We start from the raw sequence: 27,130 nt of genomic DNA, 5'->3' as shown, positions 1-27,130 counted from the left end.
AGCTGAAAATCAGTATTTCAGTGAGGAAATCAGTATTTTTCAAAAATACCATAGGACCACATATACAGCTGAAACTTTAGAAATCAGTATTTTTCAAAAATACCATAAGACCACATATACAGCTGAAACTTTAGAAATCAGTATTTTACAAGAATCTAACAGTATTCTTCTCACTTACAGTACTAAATACTGAAAATCAGTACTACTTGGCAGCTCTGAATAGGGGATAGAAAGAGGGAGATGGTATTGAAGACAGGAGGGAGAAGGGGATGGACAGAGAGATGAAGGGAGATAGAGGATGAGGAGAGAGATAAACAGAGAGGTGGATGGAGAAAGACAAGAGGGGAGAGAAAGGGGGGGGGGGAGAGACAGAGAAATCAAGAGGGATTAGGAAAAGTAGATATAGAGCGAAGTCAGAAAGAGATGGACATAAACAGGGTATTAAGAGGGAGACAAAGACAAAGTATTAGAGACTGAGAAAGTTACAAATACAGACCGACAGACAGAGAATGCAAATGTTAACAAGCAGGGAAACTTAGAGAAATAGAACTGTATTTAAAGGGGAAAGGCCAAACTTTAGAAATGCATCTATCATAAGAAGCCAAGGTAATCTTAGAAGATTAAGGAAGTAAAACATACAATTTAAAAAAATAAACAAAAATTGACTTACACGTACAGTGGGTCAAATAGGAAAAGAGAAAGTAGAGAGAGAATGTAAAAAATGGAGAATAGCTAAAGGAAAGAAAGTAAAAATACAGGGGGGGAATACACATGGCTTTGGGAGGTGGAACAATAAGGAAAGAAAAGGACTTCCCATTGGAAAACCTGTTTAAAAAGGAGAACACTGCTCGACAAAGCAAAGCATAACAGGCATATTAGTGCTTTCAATCAACCAACATTAATGTGGTTTATTTTGTAATAGATACAGTAGGCATATATGCACACAAAAAGGATATATACTGGGTATGTTGAGCATGAAAGAAACCTTCTCGCATTATTTCAGAATAAAAACACCAGCGATTTAGAAGGTACTTTTCAAAACTTATACAAACTTCAACATGAACATCTCTCAAGTTGCAGGAATATACGTGGTGTGAAAGCAAAACAAACAATATTTAAAGTGCGGTACGAAAAAAGTTAATTATTAACGATAAAAGGAAAATAAAGTCTTGCATCATACATCACAGAAATGTCAAGCACGCCTGCCACTAGATAGAAATAAGTTTTTGAAATAGGTATGCAGAGAATCTACCTTTCAAAGAACATGCACTTTTTGCTAGCTTGCAAAGGCTTATTAATATCATAAGCCACCAGCCAGTAGCTAGCTACAGTAGTTACTAGGTTGCATCATAAATACATTTTTGTGCAGGGTGTTTGTATCTTACTAGAATTTTATCTGTTTGAAGTAGGTACAAGTGTATGAACAGGGGTTTTTACATACGTGAACAGGTTCTCAAAATTTAGAAGTACTTTTCATAGCAGGCAAGTGTGCATACATGTACCTCCAGTGACATCATGGATTGTTACATCATGGTATAGAATCAATTTCAAGGTGGAACTCATGGTTCAATTCTAAAATTTGGATAATAATCAATCTTAATCAGGGGGCCGTTTCACAAAACTATTCGTTAGTTGATAGTGACTGTAAGAACTGGTGATCTTTTCTTGTGGTAAATGATAATTCACCATTCAATGTTCAATAGCGTGTGAGAAAGGTTCACCGGTCGTTCTTAAAATCGCTCTTCACTTACAAATAGCTTTATGAAACACTCAAAAGACAAGATGGTTGAAGCAGGATATAGATTAACGTTTGATGAATAAAGGAATAACTATTAAGAAACAGAAGGCAGCATCAGAGTTTTAGAATTATTAGTCATACATGAGACTATGGGCCTTTTCACACGTGAATCTTGAATCATCATTGTGATGATGACTGCTATTGTAATGTGACTGTGATTAGCATTCATCATGTTCTAGTCTGGTTTCACACGTGCTAAGTATTTGTCATTAGCCTTATTTTTCCCTGGAATCATCATTTAAATTACGATTTTTTTTACCGTGTGAAAGGGCAGTATACCTCAGAGTAACACAGGGAAAGAATAGGCATGAGAGAAGATTGACCCAGGTGAAGAGAAAGAGAGAAAGGGGTAATAGTGAAAGAGAGGGAAGGAGAGAGAGAGAAAGAAGGAAAGAGAGAATCAGAAATACAAAGAGAAGGGGGAACGTGAATGATAAAGGAGGGGGGGGGGGTGAAAGAAAACTGAGAGGACTTGGGAAAAGAGAGGAATGAATAGGAATAACAGGGAATTGCAGAGATGCCAACCTGATCAAGAACATATATTTCAGTATTTTAAAGGCTGAAAATAAGTATTTTGGTAAGAAAATCAATACTTTCACAGAAATACCATAAGACAACACATACACTGGAACTTAAGAAACCAGTACTTTGCATGAAACCACCAGTATTATTTCTCATTTTTCAGTAATAATTACTGAAAACCAGTACTTGGCAGCTTTGAAAGTGGAGGTAAAGAATAAAAGAGAGTAGCAAAGGAGGTTGAGGAAAAGCAAAAGAAAAGTGAACGGGAAGGAAGTATAAACAAGAAGCTGAAGGTGAAAAAGAACAAGGAAAGATGAAGCAAAAAGCTAGCTGCCAAAGAAAAGAGGTAAACAGATACAAATGAAATGAAAAAGATGCGTAGATGGGAAAGTTGAGATCAGACAGAAGTTATATAAAATATGAAGTCCCCAACAATCTACTAAATATTCGACTAAAAACGAGATGCTCAAAGGAGACACTGCTTGAATTTAGATATATTGACTTTGGCCGATGGCTCTATTCTTCATGGTGAATACCTCCTACTCAACCCCGCCAGTCGGCTTTTCCTCTGAAAGTCAATTCCATTTTCATCTCTCAAACCAAAAGCCAAGCAATAAATCAGATTTTCCGCCTGAATGCTTTAAGGGGAAGGAGTAAGTAAGAGAGAACTAAACAGGATTTAAATCCCTATCAAAAGCTCAATCTCGCTTTCGTCGTCTCAATCGTTTGTACTGTTGATCTTCTGGATTTTAAAGGCATCTTATTAGCAAGTTGTTGACAAGTGCATTGGTTTGAAAATTGAATTCACTTCTACTTAACTTTTACCAATCCATGGCATAAAGAAGCAGTATGGATGAATTCATTGAAGCCTGATGTGATCACTTTTATTTCGCAAATTGGCAGCACTGACATTTTTTTTATTTTATTTAAATAGATATTAGAAATAAAGATTTAAAGACAGAATGTTAACAAGATGAAATTGGGAAAATCTGCGGTGAAAAGAGTGGTTATGAAGTTTAAATCAGGATGCCATTTTAGGGAATTTCCTTATTTATGTCCATGCATTTTCTTGTTTTAATAAGATATTTCAATGACAAAGGAGAAACAATGTGAACTATTTCACCACTTGTTTGTCTTGTTAATGTCAATGAAAAAAAAAACATGAAATAAGGATCAATCTATGAGATTGAATCATTGAAGAAATTGCATCACAGTGATTGAAATATGTTCATTATAAATGAGAATCACCAAGAATAAAGATAAGAAATTGACTCAAGTTTGCTGGGAGGCTTGTGTACTATACACAGAATTGTGTGAATGGGACTACACATGAATAATAATATAGGGTATTTATATTGCGCACATACACGTATCCACCTTGTTAGGTGCTCAAGGTGCCATATATTACCCGGCTAAGCTAGGCGTTCGGAGCGCACACAGCTTCTTAAGGAATTACTTCCTACTGGTACCCATGAATGTGATAAGCATATTAATATAGTCTAGGCTCCTTTGGGCCAAAGCATGAATGTGTTGGTACCTAACATTCTTCTTAAATAATATAAAATCCTTCATCTTTCCCACAGCAAGAGTTTGCCTTCAGCAAATGATCTGTGATAAATTGTTTCTGAGTTCATGTCAAAACCACACTTGAGCTTTAATATCAAAGGCTACTAATGGAGCAAGGATGGCTGTGACCTTTGCAATCGTACAACCGACCATTTAGAGTAACTGCCAAAGAGAAAAGAGGCTTCTCTTGGAGAAATGAAGTGGTCACTTCTCAAACTGGCGACCTTTCTGCCAGCCTCTGACAGCTACAGTAATTCAGTTTGAACTGACAAAAGACATATATTCAGCTTGGATGAACACGGACGTTATTAAGTATTTCTGTTAATCATCAACATAATAGTGTTTTGCCCAACTACATATTGTACATATTGGTACAGTAATACCTTGGTCACATTTGCTCTACGGCGGCCGTACGGCGAGTCAAAAACAGCCGTTTTATTCATTTTAATTCAAACCACCTATATATAGTTGGACAAGAAATGTTATAACGGCTGTTTCTGACATGCCGAATGGCCGCCGTAGAGCAAATGTGACCAAGGTATAAGTTTGCTGTGTAAACCCCTTCACTCAAGGAAAGCAGTCTCGTTATGCAGCCTAGCAGTCCCTGTCAATGCCTTGCGTACAGAAAAGGTTATGCTAGTCTTGTGTGAGGACCCACTGTTGCTGAAAGTTTCTATCAGAGTCTGAGCCTGCAGACTACATGATGGTGAACTTCTACCCGACTGCTGCAAAGAAGCACGAATGCTCATGAGAAAGTAACTAGAGGACAAAAGACGTAAGGTCCTCTCAGAGGGACCCGGTAATGAGGAAGAATGCCTTAATAAAGGGCACGAGCACAACGAGGAGTAATCAAACCTGGGTTAGCGGATTGTTGCTGAAAGTTTCTATCAGAGTCTGAGCCTGCACACTACATGATGGTGAACTTCTACCCGACTGCTGTAAAGAAGCACGAATGCTCATGAGAAAGTAACTAGAGGACAAAAGACTAAAGGTCCTCTCAGAGGGACCCGGTAATGAGGAAGAATGCCTTAATAAAGGGCACGAGCACAACGAGGAGTAATCAAACCTGGGTTAGCGGATTGTTGCTGAAAGTTTCTATCAGAGTCTGAGCCTGCACACTACATGATGGTGAACTTCTACCCGACTGCTGTAAAGAAGCACGAATGCTCATGAGAAAGTAAATAGAGGACAAAAGACGTAAGGTCCTCTCAGAGGGACCCGGTAATGAGGAAGAATGCTTTAATAAAGGGCACGAGCACAACGAGGAGTAATCAAACCTGGGTTAGCGGATTGTGAGACCACAACTCTATCGACTGAGCTTTCATGTCTCCTTACATTACGCAAAGCAATTTCAGTTCAAAATACCACAATAGGCCCTTCATATGAATTTTTTAATATCATTATCAAAATCGATGTCACACAATCAGATCCAAATCAGCATTATAGCACAAGGGAAATAAATTTGAGAACATGTTGACATTAACATGAACTTCCCACATAAAACAAAATAAACATGAAACATACACAACTTTTCAAGTGATGGAAAACAAGCCATGTTGATTTAAGCAGACTTTTTTGCAAAGAAACAGGAACTATTTTGTGTTTGTTTTTACAAAAGTGAGGATAAACAAAACTCTCCTTCCTCATTCATAAATGATAAAAGCAAAACAGAAAATAATATTGGTATTCATGAATGTAATCCTGTGTACATTATTATAAAGAAAGGTTCTTGTACAATCCTCTATACAGAATCCTTACACTTTAATAATCACAAATAATTGCCAGGATTGGAAGTAGCTGTCACATCACGTTATCTGGACATTAACCAAAAGCGATAAGAAAAGCTGTTTAACCATTCAATAATAATCCAAAATGTACTTCTTGATATCGAAAATTGTAAAATCACATTCTCTTTATCAAGAATAATTACTGTCTTGATTGGAGGGTGTTTCACAAAACGTGTGATTAAAGACGTGCACATGTGATATGGAACACACAATCTTACTGGTTGGTACGCAGTAGCACACGTCCTCTTCACACAATTTGACCAATGCAGTGATGCCTTTTATACTGCATGCAATTGGACATTTAAGTGCGGTTCTAAGTCACACATAGATGTGAAACCACCCCCTCCTCCCTGGATCTTACTCTTTGCTGCGAGTTTACAATAAAAATGATTGCAAGAGAGTTTAAGAAAACCAAACTAGCTTCCCTACCTTCTGTGTCTTGTGTATTTGCCAGCACTGTGTTCCAATCCGTCACAACCACGCGATGTACAGCCAATGAAAGAGGGGAGAAAAAAACAACACATACACATATATACACAAACATTTAGTACATTCCAATACTACTTAAAACATCCACTTGAGAAATATATTCACATAAATATGTAACACAATATTTTGTCTTCCTTTTATATGGACAATATGTGAATATGATTCTATTTCATAACAATTATTCTGGACAATGACAAAATATGAATCCGAATCAGAAGTTCTGAACACCAGCCAGAGTTTTGCAGCTTGTAGCCCATAGGAATCAGAAGACAAATAAATAAAATTCTATTATGACTTGCATACATTGTGTCCATTTGATTACTAATACTGACATTTCATAATAAGTTTATTTTCCCCAAGGCTTTCTTTGGTTTCAAAAGTTAATCTATTACACATAGCCAACGCAACAACAGCATAGAGTTTATTGCGTAACCATCTCTAAAGTCTACCGTTATGCAAGTAATCCAATTTTATATTCCATTTATTTATAGATTCAATGACAAATGTCCGAAATAAAGATCAAGAAATAAGGAGGGAGATGAATAAAATAAGAGGAAAATAGTTTTGTTTCCAACTATTTATATTTTTATAATCCCTTGTGAATATTACATGTAAGTACAAATATCACATCGTCAGTCGGCTATTCAACCTCGCATCTCAACATCTAAAGAATGATAAGGACAGCACAGAGAAAGCTTATTTCAGAATAATGGTTGTTTTAAATCCAGTCTTCCAATTCCTGACGAGAACTCTCACAAGGCAAGAGAAGGTTGCCACTTATGTCATAACTCTAAAATCGAGCCGAAACCAAACTGTCATCAACATTTTCAGATTTTGAGATTCAAGGTTTAAACGGCCCAGTGACGATGTAAGGGTATGTACATGTATAAATAAATGTGTATATAATCTTTGTATATCGTTGAAATATACATCAATATATCATTCGAATAAATGATGTCACTAAAGTCAGAGCTGCCAACCTGAAAAAGAATATTTCAGTATTTTTAAAGTTGAAAATCAGTATTTCCGTGAGGAAATCAGTATTTTCAAAAAATACCATAGAACAACACATAAAGCTGAAACTTTAGAAATCAGTATTTCGCATTAAACTATCAGCATTTTTCTCACTTTTCAGTACTAAATACTGAAAATCAGTACTACTTGGCAGCTCTGTATTAAGTATATGCTTGCTTATCATGACAAAAATGAATTAATCAAAGAAAACCCACTAATCATCATAATCAGTTTCTCGAGTCAGAATTAGTACCCTCTATTTGGAGGTTCACATTTACAACCAAACCCAATGCCTTGCTTCATCTGATTCAGGTCATCACTGGCGTAAATCCTTTCGTCACACCTATTGTTCAGGGGAGAGATTATCTATTGTTCCATCCCCCACTAGAATAGCATGATGTCACGGATTTACGGCCATGAGGCTCATCATTAAAGAAATTACAATCAAATTGCAACTTACCTTTGCGCATCAGGAGGAGGCTCCACTGCATATGAAAAAAGGGGGCAAAAGATAAACATGAAAAATATTTAAGTACTAGCAAATGGGGACATTGGCATGGGCATGTGCTGAGGAGGATGAATGAGTGGTTTTAATTTAAAATTGATTTTTTTTTTTTTTAGTTTGAGGAGGGTGGTTCAAGGAGGGGCAAAAGACTTGGAAGAAGCTAGTGGTTTAGAGTTGGAAGGTGATTTTAAAGGTTGAGGATGCATTAAGATATGCAGAATTTGAGTGGGTAAGGGTGATGGTTGGGAGCGTGAAATGGTAACATGGCATTTGGGAGTCAGACAAAATAATACAAGTGGAATGCCTCTGGCCGTCTCACCTGCATCACGCGGTTCAATATAGCAGCAGAGCTGACTTTGAATACTATTCTAACTCGCACAAGAAGTTCAGTGATACATGGTTACTCTTATGTCCACTTTTTATGAACTAGACCAATAAACTTACAGAGATATGATGGTTATTCAACAAAAAACCCCAACATGGCCAAAGTTCATTGACCTTACATGACCTTTGACCTTGATCATGTGACCTGAAACTCACACAGGATGTTCAGTGATACTTGATTACTCTTATGTACAAGTTTCATGAATCAGATCCATAAACTTTCAAAGTAATGATGGTAATTCAACAGATACACCCAATTCGGCCAAAGTTCATTGACCTTTGACCTTGGTCATGTGACCTGAAACGCGCACAGGATGTTCAGAGATACTTGATTACTTTAATGTCCAAGTTTAATGAACTAGACCAATAAACTTTCAAAGTTATGATGGTAATTCAACAGATACCCCCGATTCGGCCAAAGTTCATTGACCCTAAATGACCTTAATCATGAGACCTGAAACTTGCACAAAATGTTCAGTGATGCTTGATTACTATTATGTCCAAGTTTCATGAATCAGATCCATAATCTTTCAAAGTTATGATGGGAATTCAACAGATATCCCCAATTCGGCCAAAGTTCATTGACCCTAAATGACCTTTGATCTTGGTCATGTGACGTGAAACTCGTGCAGGATGTTCAGTAATACTTGATTAACCTTATGGCCAAGTTTTATTAACTAGGTCCATATACTTTCTAAGTTATGACGTCATTTCAAAAACTTAACCTCAGGTTAAGATTTGATGTTGACGCCGCCGCCGCCATCGGAAAAGCGGCGCCTATAGTCTCACTCTGCAGGTGAGACAAAAACCAACTGATTTCAGGCAAAAATGACGAGTCTGAATTTCTCTTATTAGACTAAGTGTTAAAATAGCAATTTAGAAAAAGTGTCTTGATCCGAAGAGCAAGTTTAAATTGGATATTTTAGAGGTTATTATGATAACCAAGTCGAGAGGATATTACTTTACCATAGGACATAGGAAGGTCATTTCTATATCTTCCTCCATCAAAACAATTTTATGATTTTGTTTTTCTACCTTGATATCGCTTTGGCTAAAATCAGGATATAAAGAGAACTATTGAACATACATTAAATAAAGTAAAAAAGAGGAATATTGTGAAGACAGAATTATTCATGGTATCAACGAGAAATGAAGATACATCGGGATGGAATACTGTGGGAGGAAGTGTAATAAGAGTTCACAGATAGAGGGAAGGGGAGAGGGAGCAAGAGTCAGGTGAATTAAAGGGGAAGTTCACCCTGAAGAAAAGTTTGTTGTAAAAATAGCAGAAAAATTAATAAAAAATATTGGTGAAGGTTTGAGGAAAATCCGTTAAAGATTAAGAAAGTTATTAGAATTCAAAGTTTTGGATTTGTGACGTCATATGCGAGCAGCATTCCTACATAGCGAATGGTAAAAAATCAATGAATTTCAAATTTTGTATGGTTCCTGATGACTTTATTTTGTTTTCTATCTATGATCGGGTGTGAAATGATTTGTCTATTGATATACAAAAGGCACTGTAAAAACCATTTTCTATTTTCTGAGAAAATGACATTTCATTGATTTTTTTACCATTCGCTATGTAGGAATGCTGCTCGCATATGACGTCACAAATCCAAAACTTTGAATTCTAATAACTTTCTTAATCTTTGACGGATTATCCTCAAACCTTCACCAATATTTTTTATTAATTTTTCTGCTATTTTTACAATAAACTTTTCTTCAGGGTGAACTTCCCCTTTAAGGAAGGCACAGACCTACAATGTAATAGTTTCAGAAAGTCCTAATGCATGCAATATGGGCACAGAATTTACTTACAGGACAAGAAAAACAGAACGCAAATGAAGGATGGGAGGAGTAAAATTTGACAAAATGGACAGTAATAAATGGATAGTAATATGGAATATAGTAGAAAAATGCAGAATATTGCTTTTTATTTTAAATATAGCATAAGTTTTAATCTGAACGTGAGATATAGGAAATATATAACCCCCCTACAAAAACAAACAAACAGGAAACTATCAATCCTCAGAACAATCTTCATGAAATTAATTACTTTTATTAACTCCCTATTAAAGTAAACAATGTGAGCTTTCCATTATGACAACAATAACATTTGATAGAGCCTTACCAGGAAGTCCCTTTGCACTGCTTCTCAGCCGACGCTCCTCCCCATCCCCTGATTCCTGAAGAAGAAATAGAAACAACAACAGTTGAACAGAATGTCTGTCATGGTGGATTGGGGGATAACATAAAGGGAGGAGAGTGAATACACAAGTATGGGTAGAGGAAAAAAGAGAGCGCTCTAGAGAAAGGGAGAGTGAGTTAGAAAGAGAGCAACAACAATAGTGGTGAAGCTTTAATATACAGAAAAAATAGTGTGTGCACAAGAAGAGACAAAGATATAGAACATGAAAAGAAGACAGAAAGAAAGAAATTAGACATAAAGAGGGGAAAAGACGAGAGGGGAAGCAAGAGAAAGTGATTAAAAAAAACAGATAGAGACTAGGAGACGGATAAATGGGAATTAGCAAAACTGGGGGGAGTTTCACAAAGATTTAAGTATGACTTAAGTCGCACTTATCAATGATGACGCATACACCATATGCAAGCGCGATCTTATTGATACGCAGTAGTGCGCGTCCTCATGACACAATCTGACCAACGAGGTCAAGCTTGTCATACCGTACGCAGCTCTGTATTTAAGTGCGACTCTTAAATCTTAAATCTTTGTGAAACACGCCCCTGATATGAAAGGAAATTAAAGGGGGAACGGAATAAAGGAGAACCAAACAGGTTCTGGGGGGTGTTTCACAAAGATTTAAGTATGACTTAGAGTCGCACTTAAATGTCTAGTTGCGCGCAGTATAAAAGGCATGACAGCATTGGTCAGATCATGCCAGGAGGACGCGCACTACTGCGTATTGATCAATAAGATTGCGCGTTGCATATCATGTACGCGTCGGCATTTAAGTGCGACCTAAGTCATACTCAAATCTTTGTGAAACACCCCCCTGGATTGTGAGCTCTAGGCAATAGCAAGGATGTGTAGATGAAGAGGAAAAATCAAACTTGAATAGAATGAAAATGGAAGCAGGAAGAGAATTTAAGACATTGTATTTAAATGAAACAAGAATGATGGAGAGAATTCAATGATGAATACATAGGAAAGTTATTAATTAGCCGGCATAAAGACATTACAGAGATTTCATCTTACGAATTGCGTCATGTTCTGTCTTGGTTTAATTCCCCATTAAATCATTCTAGGGCAACGGCAGTGACAGAGACAGAAATCCTCGTTGGTTTTTTTTCTCCTTTATATTTCAATTTCATCTTTCTCGACTGAATATTCCCATAACTGGACATTGCTATTCCACCGCTGCCAATAATATGCAACTATAAATGCTTATAGCTTCTAGATCTGCATGAATATTGAAAAATAAATACTTAATCTTTGATATACTTCCTTAAAGCACTAAATACATTTTTCTCAGAAACCTCTAATCACGAATAACGCTGCATTATTTTTCACCCTTCTTTGCGAGTAGCCAAGCTGCTTTCACACGACCTGCAAATGTACTTCAAAGGTATACATCTGTTTCATAGAGACTTATTTCTACTAAGTTTACTACCAGCCAATCAAATTCAATGATTTCAGTAGCTTTTAACTGAAATTGCAAATTCGTTATTACAAGCTTAATGAAATGGGACCAGGGGGGTGTTTCACAAAGATTGAAGTATGACTTAAATCGGACTTAAATGCCGACGCTTACATGATATGCAACGCGCAATCTTATTGATCAATACGCAGTAGTGCGCGTCCTCTTGGCCTGATCTGACCAATGCGGTCATGCCTTTTATACTCCACGCAACTAGACTTTTAAGTGTGACCCAAATCATTCTTAAATCTTTGTGAAACACCCCCCATGTCCCATTAAAAAGGGTGAATTACTTGCTGAAGAAAATGAATGACCTAAACTGAGATTTGAACTCATGACCCGCTAAATTGAAAGCTAACAGCATGAACCACTACATCACGATGCTCGTCTCTCTATAAAATCAAATTATTCCATATTTAATATGAAAGACCATCAATATTTTATCTTAATTTCTACTCGTATTGCCCCTTTTCTCTCTTTTTCTATTCCAACATCTGTGTAATAACCAGGTGAAAGAAAGACATTAAATATTCAAAGACTCCCTGTAAATTTACATTTCTAAAATGGTGGGAAATCAAATTAAATGCAACATAAGAATCATTTATGGTATCGTGTTTCACCCGTCACCGGTGTACCACCTACTACATATAGGGCACTGTATGAAAATTAAACAGGAGAAAAAGCCTGCTTGATAAAATGATATAACTGTAGTTCACACATTTTATAAAATTTGTTTTTAGGAACTTTGAAATATACTCCACTGGTTCAAGAATATGAGGAACAGTTTTTTTGGTTTCAAGTAAAGTCTGTACAATGTACAATGTAAGCCAGCTGCATGTATGTTTCTTTCTTTTTGTGCTCAACTTTTTATTTATTATTTATTGACCAATTCATTTACGTATTTGGTAATTGATTCGATCATTCAATAAATCATTTATTTACATATTTATTCAACATTTAATTCAAATTATTAATTTCATTACTGATACATTCTATCTATTCTCACTCTCAGTCTTTCAGTCAATTTATTTTGGTTCATCTCATCAAGTTTTATTTCAAGATCCAAACATTAATTCTTTGGTGCATTACTATCTACCTTATCCAGTCACTATGGCTTGAATTTTACAATGCAATCAAAGCAATCGATTGTAAAAAAAAATCAATTCTACAATCAATTGCTCAGATTTGCGATTCAGTGCCAAGACATGCCTAGTTGGCGTGCAGTAAAAAAGGCATGACCGAATTGGTCAGATCGTGCAAAGAGGACGCGCACTACTGCGTATTTTTCAAATGAGATTGCGCGTTTCATATCATGTACATGTACGCATCAGAATTCCAGTACGACTCTAAGTCGTACTTAAATCTTTGTGAAACACGCCCCTGGACTTCATCTTGAAAAATACTTCAGAAGGGGCCCATCTTACAAAGACTTGCGATTGATCCGATCAATAGTTTTTTTTAGATATGAATGTATATCCTAAATTCATGGATTTCTTGACAGTTCGGTGTGTTCTCCTTTGTTTACAAAGGACATTTTGCAAATTTCCTATAGACAAAAAATTATGACACTGATGGATGTTCATAGAGTTACGATTGATTGGATCAATCGTAACACTTTGTAAGACGGAGCACTGGATGGTAGGTAACACTGCACAGAACGAAGAGGTTGGGTCGACCACCAGGTTCAGACTCTTGCCATTCCACTGGTCTCTCATCATAAAACCATTCCCATCACATAGATGAAGATGAAATGTTTGTCGAGCGTGGGTAAAGGGTCTTTTGAAGTGATGAGATGCATACCAGAAAAAAATGGATAATTGCACTTAGGCATGATTAAAGTGCTCTAAGCATGATTTCATCAAAATATTTCAGACAATTCAGAGCCTTCTTTTAACTCATATGGTTCGGCTGATGAGCGCTGAAGATTGTCAGTCATCAAGCTAATAGCCTAAACTCAAATTTCAATTTCAATCTCAGAACAGAATAACCTTTTAAATAGTAAAACTTTAAAATTCTGCGTTCTATACCTAATTTATACAACTTTGTTACACTTATGACCTTGGCATTCAAGAGGTATGATTTTAGCTAAAATATTAATCCAATTTAAAGCAACTAAAAAATCAATTTATATCTTGATAGAACCATGGAGGTACATATAGATAGAATTGGTATCACCAGCTGATTTGCATCTTGATGCCAGTGAATGTCAGGGATTTTTCTGCTCTATGGGAAATATCTGTAGCATGTTAAAAGTTTATAGTGAAGTCTGCAGCCAACTTTTGGAGCAAATTGTAATTATTTTCAAATATGAAATTACAACGAGCAAATCTGTCGTATTTTGGATTTGAATAAAAAATGAATGAAAATCAAAATTTTGGTTAAGTGTAATCTTTATTAAAGTTAAGTTAGAGTTAAGTCCTATCGGCTTGTAGTCATTTCATGTACAGGTACATGTAGTTCCAAGTGCTATGACTCTAGGACCCCTTTCATAGTGAGAGCCGAAGTGGAGTTAGTCCGGACTCCAGGAGGAGTTACTCCACTTTGGAGGGCAATATGAAAATTCTGAGATTATTTCGATCCGGATTCAAAGTGGAGCACTCAACCCACTTCGAGAAGAGGGTTACAAACGGAGTTACTCCGCACCGGAAATGCGGTATGCGCTTATCGCTGTGATCTTGCCACACGTAAAGCGCGAACTCGCTTGGAAACCATGGCAACTGCGGATACACCGCTGCAGTGCTTGCCAATATGAAAGGGGGTTTAAAGTCGGTCCGCAGTACAAGCGTATAAACTCGATCCGGAGTTATTCCGGAGTAACCCCACTTCGCCTTCAGTATGAAAACGGTATAGGTGGTTTCAAACTGCCTCTATCATAAGAATCCCCATTAAATTATGAGAACTTTTTTAGGCTAAAAAATACCCATTAATTATTCCTGCATTCATACCGCCCCGAAACATACCCTTCAAGATAAGTTCCTGAAGTTACGAGCATGCGCAGTATAGTCTGATAAGCAGGCAAGGTGCGAGATTCAAAATCACTAGCCCAGCAGATACCCACAGCACCGCGCCCAACTACACACATGGCTGAAAGTTCCCGTAAATAGACCAGTTCGTAGTTACTTCATGGGCAATTTTGGTCAAATGACCTTTCATTTCTTTCATCAGGATAGGCAGATTTCAAAGCAAGATATTACGTAAGCTTGCCTTACATAGCAGGATGAAGAAATTGAATAGACCAGGTGACTAGAATAGCACACCAATGAATACTTAATGAAGATATTTGTTGCATTCCTACTTTGAAGGCATATCTTAGCATGTTGCACAATGTACTTGACAAACTGTGAAATACCAGTCGTTCGTGGAAGCATTGTTTTTTGTGGGTGTAAATGAAAACGACAATTCAAAAGAATATATGAATAATCAAGAATCAAAGTTGGTGCTTATCTCATTAGATTTTAAAGCACCATGTCACGTAAGTACAAATGACCTTCTTCTGATCATGCGTAGAATCTTTTGATCATGCGCAGAAAGGAACTACGAACTGGCTTATTGCTTTCACATTGCCAAAATACCTGCAACCTTGGAAAAATCCCTGCGAAAGTTCTCGTAATTTCACCAAGTACCTACTATTTAGCGGGTATTTTCTTTCAGGGGAAATTACGCGTAGTTTGCTTTCACATTACCAAAATACCTGGTATTTTCTGATCGGGGTAAATTTCCAGATCAGAGAATACCTGGAACCGACGAACTTCGAAGCGGTCTGAAACCACCTTCTGTCTTTTCACAAGCTATCTTGCTCCGAACGTTTCATTTGACTTTACATACCCGAACCATGTCGCCTGTAGTCCCCTCACAGACCGGTGAATCAGATCTCTCTGCTTTCCCCTTCACTCTTGAATTATTCACTCCGCTTGAATTCAGATTACCATTCTCTGCAAGAACAAGATTCAGCAAGGGGAAAGAAAAAAATACACCACAATCAATAACTCATCACAGATAATATCTCACATATCTTTGCTACTGAGGCTTTGTGGTACTTGTTAATGAGGGATTCCTTGAATTGTTTTGCCACAATGATGTCAAACGCGGACTCGACGTCACTGGAGACGTCAGGATCAGATGAGTGGGATTTGGTATACTTGTAATGGAAACTTGCATTTATTTTTATAATACATTCATTTTCATATCGACATGTACATGTATACTTGAAATTTAAATCATGTGGAGAAATTAAAAACCATACGGATGAATTAAAAGTCAGGAATATCAAGGTTATAAATGAGCATTGCATACCAGTATAAGAAATTATCACTGAATAATGATTACTTTTTAATACAACATGAATAAAATAATGAATTAAGATTTCAAGGGGCAAAATGCATCTGCCTTTGGTAGAATGTAATTTAAAAGGACTTGAACTGTGTTAACCCCTTGGATGCAGAATTCTCTACTTCCCATAGACTTTGTACAGGTACCACTTGGATCCCGTAGCCTACAGGTTAAAACATGACTGCAGTCACACTCGTGAAACTTATCACATTACTTTCAATTCATGACGTACATGTACCATGCACTGGCTAGGGTCATTCTTGTTGGTGCGACTGTGACATGAAGTGCCTTTTCTGAGATTTTGTTTTTTACACAATATCAAAAGGACACTAATATTTAATAGCATGATTTCTTGCAAGATCTTTTTTTTTTTATACAATGTAGGCATGGAAGCAGATGAGGAGGGGTAGATATTTCAAACATTCAAAAGTCAGAGATGCCAAGTTCAAAGACCAGCTATGTGTGAGATTTTCTGTGAATCTGAGTGAGATCACAGACATTGTGTACAATGTATATGGGGATAGGCTGTGATAGTTGCATGAGACAGAGATTCGAGGGGATGAACAAGACTCCAAAATGCTTGAGTCTCACGCATAATGCGTGAGACTTGGTAGCTCTGAAAAGTTACACAAGTCAAAACTACAGGTAGCTGCAGGTTTGCTGCAAGTCGATCATTTTAATACCAGATTAAAAAAAAATATTTACATGTAGAACCTTTAAAAGCTCTAGTGTGGGTACAAGCATTAAAAGCTGAATAAATTATAATTCTCATCATCACCATCATCACCACCCCACCATCATCATCCCCATCATTATCACCACCACCACCACCATCACCACCATCACCACCACCACCATCACCACCATCATCATCATCATCACCACCACCACCATCATCATCATCATCATCAATCATCATCGTCTCATCATCATCATCCATATCAATAGGCCTATCCATATTATCATCAGTATGTAAACGTTATAATCATTATCACATAACATGCCAAATTTTTACACTTTTCTGGACTGCAAAAATCGTAGTGCTCCACTTAATTGCCAGTAATGTTTCTCATATGAAATAAAATAGCTACATTGTATAAAATATGTAAAGAAAAATCCTATTTTTCAGCATTTTAATATTCTAAATGTACATTCCTTAAGAAATATAAACCTCCTAGACTTGTGTATACATACAGGGGTGTACAGACAAACTTCAACCCCTCCAAAAATTATAAATTCATCAAAGCACCACTGAAAATCAATATCAATATTCATTCAGCAGGGGAACACGATCAAATAATATTGCGGCCTTGGAGAGAATGCATATCAATCGAACTCAAGCCTTTCATCTTTAATAAGTCAGAAGAGATATTAGACGAAATGTTCAACAGACAAAGTCATATGACTTTGTTCATCCAATCAGGCCCATGAAATATATCTTGGCAATTATGTGCTCTCTATTGGTACATGTAGGTTCTTGCCGATTAATTCCAAGATAAAATCTATTCCCGGGGCTCATAAAACTTGTTTGAATAACAAATTTGCAATACCAGTTAAAATCTACTAATATCTTTCAATATTATTGGGTGATAGAAAATTTCTTAGAGAAATTTTGAATTCATCCTTATAACAAGCCTTTTTAAAAAGGGACTGGTCATGAAATTAAAAATTCAAGTAGTAACCACCTCAAGGTGATTGTGAAAGACTAGAAATAGAAAACATCAGTTTGTACCTACACTTTTTACATAAATAGAAGAAAAAGGATTAATCTGAAAATACAAGCAAGCATTCATGCTTTCTTAGCAATCAGGTAAAAAAAAGAAAAAAAAAAAAAAAAAAATACAAGCAAAACTTGGTTGTTTTCACAACAAAGATGAGGCTTGTCAAAAGTTTAATTCCACGCACCATGGGGTTCTGCCCTTTTCATTAATTCTCATCTGTCCCAAGTCATCTTTTTTTCCCCTTCCAACCACCACTCACGATCCCAGACACATTATTCAGAATGCACAGGTTTTAATACACAGAGTGTGTGTATGTGCTCAGACTGCTTGTGTGTGTATCTGTCTACTAGCCTTCAACACACAATCCTTCTTTGCTTTGTGTGTGCTGTGTGCTCAAACAAAGACCTATATATAATGCTGTGAGCTGAGTGGCGCGTGCCAGGCTTGTGGCCTAAAGATAATGAGATGCATGAAGATGCTAGCCCAAGGGTAACCAGGGAAGAAAGAAAGAAAGTTTTTTTCCCCTCTTTGTTCCATAAATGTATGTTTTGTCAAAGACGTTGCTCCACTGTCATACCAGCCATCAAGTGCAATGCATCTGAGCCATGCAAAATGTTTTTGGTGTCACATATGTTTTCAAGTTTGAAGGAATTTTGACAGGAAATTATATGTAAACAACATTCAGTTCTTATAGAGGAAGTTCACCCATAAGGAAACTTTGTTGTAAAAATAGCAGATAGATTGTGCTAAAAAATTGCCCAATAAAAGGACCCATCCTCACTTCATCACAAACTACTAACAATTTATGAGACTAAAACATTTATGTCTAAAGGGAAGCTCTGAGGTCCAATTTCATGAAATCTAATAATTATAACATTTATAAAGAGCTTGATCTTAAAGGGGAAGTTCACCCTGAAAAAATCTTTGTTGTAAAAATAGCAGAAAAAATAGTAAAAAATATTGGTGAAGGTTTGAGGAAAATCCATTAAAGAGTAAGAAAGTTATTAGAGTTCAAAGTTTTGGATTTGTGACGTCATAAACGAGCAGCTGCCCCATGTGTTATGTAATATAAAATGCATGAATTTCAAATTTTGCATGGTTCCTGATGACTTAATTTTGTTTTCTATTCATGATCGGGTGTGAAATGATTTGTCTATTGATATACAAAAGGTACAGTGAAAACTATTTTCAATTTTCTGAGAAAATGACATTTCATTGATTTCTTACCATTCGCTATGTAGGAATACTGCTCACATATGACGTCACAAATCAAATTGAAATTCTAATAACTTTTTTATTATCTGATGATTTTTTTTCAAACCTTCGGTAATATTTTTAATTATTTTTTCTGGTATTTTTACAATAAACTTTCTGTCAGGGTGAACTTCCACTTTAAGCTTAGCCTACATGAAGTTGGTCAGTCTTCTATTTGTTCTTTTGTTAAGTTGCATTATATTCTCTTAATCATTTCAAGTTTTGATGTTTTTAAATCATCTATTTATACATGTATATACCTGTAAATTGTACACAATTCAGCCTGTTGGCTGCAACGTGCAATGATTTTGAATAAAACCTTTTCAATTTCAGTTTTATATTACATTCCTAAATCATGAATTCATTTTTGTTCAACTACTTCATAAACAAGTTTGAAAAATAAAAATGCAGTTATCAAATGTTACAAACAATAGTATGGGTAAATCATCAAGTTCAGTCTTCATACACAGAACTAGCATGTTACAATGAATCTTGAATAACACAAATATTACAGTCCTAAATAACTTCATGAATTCATCTTTGTTCAAGTACTTTATAAACAAGTTTGAAAAATATTAAAAATGCAGGTATTATTCAGACAATTCTTTTTGCACTGTCGCTTTTCTATATCTGTGGTTATTGATTTTAATCTTTGATTCATCCTACTAAAGTGATTTTATAATACCAGCAAAACAAATTTCTATTGAAACATGGTCGAACAGATTTGAGAAGAATTTGAAGAAAGGAAGTTTTCCAGCTCAAAGAGTATCAAAAAGGATGTAAGTATAGTCGCTGAATAATCACTCAGATTTAAATGAAATTATAAAAACCACAGAAAAGCTGTGATATGGTAAACAAGCTAGATAATGTACAAACTTTGAGAGTTCTTTGGCATTATGGTACTTGACTAAAAAAAATAGATGCACATGAGGAATAGAATATTACTTCTTCTTCACTGAAATTTGGTGTGGTTATAAAATGATGTGGTTTCCTTGATAAAACAAGAAATCAACAATTAAGCAATCCACATAGATTATGTTTATAAAGTGGATTGAAAATGTTTGTACTTTAGGGAGAAAAGAAGCAAATGCATAGAAAGATATCAATCAAAACTTTTAAAAACTGCACCTCATATTAGATCTTCCAATTCCAGAAAAGTCCTATAAAGCATTATTTTTAAATAATAATCCTTATAAATTCATTATACATATTACATGTACAATTATAATTCATTTATTTATTCAGATATTTGATAGAGACAAGTTGAACACCTCTGGCTGTCTCGCCTGCATTACGCGATTTGATATACATGTACATGTAGCAGCAGTTTTGACTTTAAAAACGACTATTGAATAATTATTCACAAAAAAACACTCATAGGATAATAAAATACTATGTCCATTGACCCAATATGACCTATTGCCTGATCACGAGACCTAAGACATGATGATAAACTGCAAAAGATTTGGAAGACATCTACTTGTTATAAAAGATTTTTTCAAACTGACAAAAACAATAGAATAAAAATATCTAAAGATACTGATTAAAGGTATTGTTTAACTTTGTGAGCAGCCGATTTAAAAAATTCTCAAACCAAGATGAAACATGTGTACAAGTGCATGTATTAGAACTAATAATAAACCCTGAAAACAACCATTATTGAGAATGAAAAGCTAAAACTACAAGGCAAACCCCGATTTTCTAAATAGGCGTCTTATAGATGCCTAAATAGTACACATAAGTGTATGGGATGAAATTAAGATGGTGTTTCCGGTCACTTTCAATTTTTGAAGCACTAAATATTATTTTCGAACACAATTTTTTCTAGGCTTCATTTTTGTAGCATATCACAGACACAGGTGACAAGTGTGACCTTCTACAGTGTATCTCAGATTTTTAAAAAGTCAAACCAATGTTAACCAATCACTTAAAGCAGAAAAAATAAATAGAGGAGATAATAAAAAAAGGAAAAATTTTGAACAGACACGTGCAATAAGCAAAAAGACACATGTAGAGAGAATCTTTTTCTAAAAAGATTATACCAATACTTGGATGAAAAAGAACAAAAAGGGGAAAAGAATCAAAAGATAATTATCAAAAATTAAAAATTTAAAACAGAAGAAAATAATAAATTTGCTCAAAGAATATGTGCAAAATATAAAGACTGGAGAAAATGGAGGAAAGAAAAAATAAAGAAGAAAATAATCTTAGCAAAATATAAGAGTTGCCCAAAATCTAAGTACACCAAAAGATTAACAGAAAGGAAAATAGAAATATTCAATAAAAATATAAATTTTAAAAGGAAGCAGAGAGGAGGACAAAGGTAAAAGGTCAAAAAGGGGGAAAAATCACATTTTGACTCAATTATAACAAAAGAGGTTAAAAATGAAAGAAGAATCACAAGAAAAGGTAAAAAAGAGTAGAGGCAGAACTAAAAAGAAAGAAAGAACTGCAGAAAAAAATAGATGAAATATAGTAATGACAGTAAAAAGAAAATATTATAATCAAACTTCGCTGGACACATAAAATGTAATAAATCAAAACAGAGAAAGAGAAAAACAGAAACTGATAGAAATAAATGTACCTGCATAAGAAAAAAGGGAGATGAAAATGAGTCCAGGGATAGTTTCATGAAAAGTTTTGTCAGCAATATTCACTGACCAATATGCCTTCAGCCAATCAGATGCAAGGATTTCCTGTAGCTTGTAACACTTGTGAGTGAAAATCCACCGTGACCCGTTTCATGCAATACTCCCCTGGCTTGCTGAGCCGAGGGTCGCACAGAATCAACAAAAGACACAAAAGGATCTCCATCCCAATGGGGATCTCATAAAAGGGGACTAATGCACGCCACAGTGGCAGCAATGAAATAGGCACGTGCCAGTAGCGCTGACATGTGGACAGCCCCCCAATAGCATTCATCCTCGCACGCGCACAATAGGAGAGATGGGGAAAGAGTCCTTGCTATTAGCCTAAAGGATAAGATCAATTACCTCAGAGAATGATTATGCAAATGAAACCATTTTTAGGGATGAGTGGGTATTGGTCTTATAATTGCTCTCTGTTGTCAGAAGTAATCTATTGAGGAGGGGGGGGGGGGTCGAGAATATTCCAAAGCACTGACAGACAATTATTCTTGTGGAGTCTTAATGTTAATGTTTTAATTGCATTCTTCTGCAATCAAATCTCAATCATCTCACAAGGAGATTAGATTTCTGTTTTAATTGGTCAAAGTTCACATACCTTTGTTTCTTCTGTAAAACCACAAACAAGAAAATCTACACATTTTTTCTTTGTTGTCTATGTGTAAATCAGCCCCCCCCCCCATACATGTACCCATTTTTTTTTCTTCTAATGTTCACACTACACACATCATAGCCACATCTGTAATACATACCTGTACATCGTTAACGATCACATTTTTATACAAATTACAATGTATTTTTGAGGTACATGTAGTATCATCATGGGTTATTTTCCTGCTCATGAATTATAAAAAATAGGAAGGGGCTATTTTACAGCTATAAACATATCAGGGCTATTTTGGACCTTTTTGGGGATAAAATGCCAAAATTGCAGTTTTGCTGTCCATGTGTAAACTAACAGGGTTTTTGTTGAATATTCAAGATGATCTAAATAATGATCTTGAAGCTCATTCACTATTACAGGGGTGTGAGTGGTCACAAATAAAAAGATCTGAAAAAAGATGAAGAGTGTTGAAAAAGTCTGAAATAGAAAGAGCTTCCATACTTTTTGTACAAAGGAAAGCCAAAATAAGCTGAAATTAAGCTGAAAAAAAACTGAAATCAGATAAAAATCTGAACTCTCACACCCCTGCTATTAAAATCCAACAATGGAATATTCAACTATTTTATTTTGCTTTTTAAATTTTGATCAATAAATGAGAATTGATGATAACTGATATAAAAGAAACTTTAAAAACATTAGGCATGAAACATACTCTCCTCATATTCGCACTTTCAAAACTTGGGAAAACAAAACCATGAAGTAGCACGATGTATCCAAGCTATGTACAATAATTAATGCACAGATCAATTATTCAAGGAGAGTTTAATTGCTTTGCTCCACAATAAAATGGCCTTCGTACTGATTTTAGCTCATAAAATATGGCCGCAAGTTTATGCAGTCAAATACTTATTAGTAGTCTACTAAAATGGCAACATTACATTCCATGAGTTTTTACATGTATTTCTTTATTTTCTCCAGTTAAGAATAAGCCCTGGCGGTGGAAGCATAAAAATTAAGGGGGGTGCAGGGGTGGATCCAACTGCATTTAGCTTTGAAACTTTAAAATGTCAAGAATTTACTTTCCAACAACCAATATCTTGATGATAAATTCAGTGATAGTTTTTTCTCCACTTTTTAGTGTGACTTTATTAAAATGAACATGTTGATGAAAGTGAACTCGGCCTTTAGAGAATTTCCTCAATGTTAAACATGAAAATACATCAGATAAACTCTTAATCTGGGAAAATTAGAATTTGGTATTAAAAAAGGGATGCTAAACACACATGCTCTGATCAAGATACTACATAGTATATTCATAATGACAATGAAATCAATCATGAAGCAAAATATTTATTAAATAAATGTATCATCATAAGGCTTTTTTTTATCAATTGAAAATTGAGAAGAAAAAGGAGGGGGAAAAAGTTTTTTTTTTAGCGCATTTCATGGAAGGATGATATTTAATGACAAAGACATTTTATCAAAAAGAAAATGAATGGCTTCCTTGTTTTTCTATTTCATTTCTTTCCTAATTCCAAATATGGTTTTTATGCTTCTTTAATCCAATGTTTACATCAATAAAAAAATGAACAGAAGTCATAGTATTTAGGCTTCCAGTTTTTACTCTTTTTTTCCCCCAGAAATATGAGATGATTAAAAAAAAACATTGCACTTGGAAGAGCTCTTACACATGTACATGTAATATTCATAGCATACATAAATATAAGGGTTGGTCCAAAAAGATTGAATTAAAAAATTATAATTCCATGGCATACATGTATGCAAGTAGAGTAAGGAATTAAACACAAGCCACTGGATTTTAAAGGCAGACTTTTTATACATGAAGGGGGGGGGGTATATCCTATAAATGGCAAGCTGATACATTTTTTTTATAAAGCTATAAAAAAAAAACATGTACATGTATGCTATTTCAATGCATTTTCCTACCAGTGATATAGTTTATTGTACTTCTTTCAGATCCTTGATAATAAAAACAAAACCAAATTATACTCTCATTGGAAAGCTATTAGTATTAATTTTTTTAAGCTCCTGTATAATAATATGCAATTTCAATGCATTTATATGGATTACCAGAAAAGTAGTCTAAATATTGTACTCATTTTGCCTTGAAAACAGAAATCAATGCACTTGTCATTGACCAAAATTCAAATCTACATGTACATGTACCTGAAATTTGCGATTTTCGTTACGATTACAGAAGTTTGTGAGAAGAAAAAAAATATTTACGTTTTCCTGAGTTATAGTTTCAAAGTTAAAAATAAAGTTGTACATGTAAAGAAACACTTCAAATATTTACAATTTCAATGCATAGAAACCTACATGGACAATCATAGTCCTTTTTATAATTTTGTTGTTTGTTTTGGTGATATACACTGAAATGAGCATACAAGTACATTATAAAAATATAACTTGATTATTTTAAATACTCAGCTGATAATAATGTATGGGTAGTGTTTGTTTTTTCCAAATGGCATCAGATAATGGTGTTAAAATTATCAAAAACTTCAAAAGAAAATGAGAGCCAACCCAAATAACTTTAACTTCCCTTCAGTTGTATCAAAATGGTTTACCTCCATTCTCTTAAAAAAATCAGCATACTTATTTATATCATTATTTAGCAAGTTTGTTCACAATGGAAATGAATGCATTAACTATGATTGTTAATAAAATCTTTGTGATATTTTAATGGCCTTTTTATGAACGAATCATTAGAAACAAAGAAAGAATATTTGAAATTAACCATTTTAGAAACAAAGAAAGAATATTTGAAATTAACCATTTTGTTGTAGGTGTGATGAAAACTCCACGTATGAGTCATAAAACCATCCTATAGATTAAAATGGTAGAGCAAAAAAAATCTGAACAATATGGGACACACCAGACCATATACCGAGAGGTGCTACGTCAATCTCCATGTCATAATAACGACCACACACACTCCTAGAATACACAGAGATCTCAGGGAGAACTCGCCAACCAGCCTGCATTAACTAACGAAGAACTACTAACAACTCCGCCAACACCCTTCCATTAGAGTTCCTACTATGTGCTACTAGTTCACCATACAGCAAAAGAGAATGGAGTTCGTTAAGTCAAACGAGCATACACGCTCCACCATCTCCCACACACACACACACATCGCAAAAGCCATGCCATGAGTGTAGGTTATGTTTGTGTGTGTGTTTGGGCAAGTGTATGATATTCGTAGATCCCATGCACCTGTACGACGGCGCATATTAGATACTGCACAACCACCACGCATCAAAACTCATCACTTAAAAAGCTGACTTGTGCTAAACTCTACAGACTCATCTCCCATCTCACCTCAGCGGAAGGCATCCATCCTGTAGATCCCAACTGGAAGAGTCAAGGCAAAAATCCTCCAAAAGTTTGCTCATCAACGTCAAAGCATGCACATTACTATCCAAGGCTTGCATTAAAACAAAAAAGTAATACTTTGCCGACAACGAGCCTCCCACTCACTTTCCTGCGCGGTGTCGGTAATAAGCATCCACTAGTGGCGCACAAGTAGAACTTTGTGCGGAGGACTAAAAAGCTTCTTCGTTACTCAGTTTGTGTCATCCTCCCCCTCTCTCTCTCTCTCTCTCTCTCTCACTTTCTCTCCCACTCCATTTCCTTAACTTTGCTCAAACAAAGAGAGGAGCAGGCCAGGCATCATTTAATATGCACGGTGGTTGCGGAGTGTTCCACGAGACGGAGAGGTGGGGTGGATGGAGGGTGGAGTTTGAGCATCAGAGATGGAGATGAAAAGAACAGGCCCATCTCCGTAGAAGCAGTAATAATAATAACACTCATTCCACGGACAACTAAGTATGGCTTAGATAATAAGTTGGCAATAACTGTATTGGGAGTGTTCCATTGTGTGAGCGGGGGTGACAGGTGGCCATGAATGGATGGCCTAATCTCTAGTATTTAATTGGCATACATTGGGCAGACAAAGCTCTTGTGGTGATGGTTGAATAGATTGCGGTACGAGATAGGATGTTGGCAGCATAATGCATTCAGGATTTGACAAACGACACCAGAAATGAAAATGTATGGATCTCTATCACTTTTTTTCAGTATTCCTTAGGAATTCACTAGATTTCTATTTCTCATGCTGCTTGTATTTTTTTTTCACAGCAGATACAATACAATGTATTATTTTCATTGCAGTGATAACATCAACTTTGGTATCTGTACCAATATAGTTTTGCCTTTTGGGAATATAATTTATTTTTAAATATTAATATATTTCTTCCATGCTTTGGGGGATTTTACATGACAGGTATCTTTGTCTATGAACAAATTCTCATTACCACCCTAAAACTACAGTCTAGTTTACTGGAAACTAGTTTTAACATGTAATAAGAATGGTCAAAGCAGTCTTGGAGGCTGTTCTCATTACACTTTCTAAAACTAGTTTACTGGAAACTGGTTCAGGAAACCAGTTGGAATATCGCTTTGCTAGGGTTCCTACTTGATCACACTGAAGTGGTTTTCAAATCATTTCACGTAAAGCGATTTTTTCTATGGAAACACTCAGTGGGGTGACACATTTCACACGAAATTCAAAACCGCAGCGTAGGCATTCCTCAGTCTGTCGTGTGGAAAATGTGCAAAAATTGCTTCACGAAGAACGGCTGTGTCCTCACTTCCGCAAAAAACAGTTTACGGAGGCAAAGCACTCTTGAAAACTACATTGCAAGGTGGGTTCTGAACTGGTTTGAATGATCGCTTCGACCGTTCTAACTACGCGTTTAACTAGTTACCAGTAAACTAGTTTTAGGAGCATAATGAGAACGATGTCTTGGAAGCGATCTTCCAAA

General features: G+C 35.6%; 1 protein-coding gene across 8 annotated transcripts in view; it reads right to left on the bottom strand.

Moving 5' to 3' along the window:
- Nucleotides 1-27,130, bottom strand: part of LOC121430713 (myelin transcription factor 1-like) — an 83,801-nt gene that overhangs the window by 44,773 nt on the left and 11,898 nt on the right. For 7 of the 8 annotated variants that reach the window (XM_041628071.1, XM_041628070.1, XM_041628073.1 and 4 more), the window contains 4 exons: nt 15,553-15,659; nt 10,200-10,254; nt 7,637-7,661; nt 6,103-6,129 (listed from right to left, as the gene is read on the bottom strand). In XM_041628071.1, the coding sequence (XP_041484005.1) occupies nt 6,103-6,129; nt 7,637-7,661; nt 10,200-10,254; nt 15,553-15,659 (214 nt within the window). Of the gene's footprint in view, nt 1-6,102; nt 6,130-7,636; nt 7,662-10,199; nt 10,255-15,552; nt 15,660-25,625; nt 26,289-27,130 lie in introns of those variants that run through there. The other variant, XM_041628078.1, reaches the window with a different exon arrangement.

The sequence above is a fragment of the Lytechinus variegatus genome, chromosome 17 (assembly GCF_018143015.1).
Source record: "Lytechinus variegatus isolate NC3 chromosome 17, Lvar_3.0, whole genome shotgun sequence".
Taxonomy (NCBI): Eukaryota; Metazoa; Echinodermata; class Echinoidea; order Temnopleuroida; family Toxopneustidae; genus Lytechinus; species Lytechinus variegatus.
The sequence above is the reverse complement of the archived record's forward strand: the minus strand, read 5'-3'. Positions and strand labels throughout refer to the sequence as shown.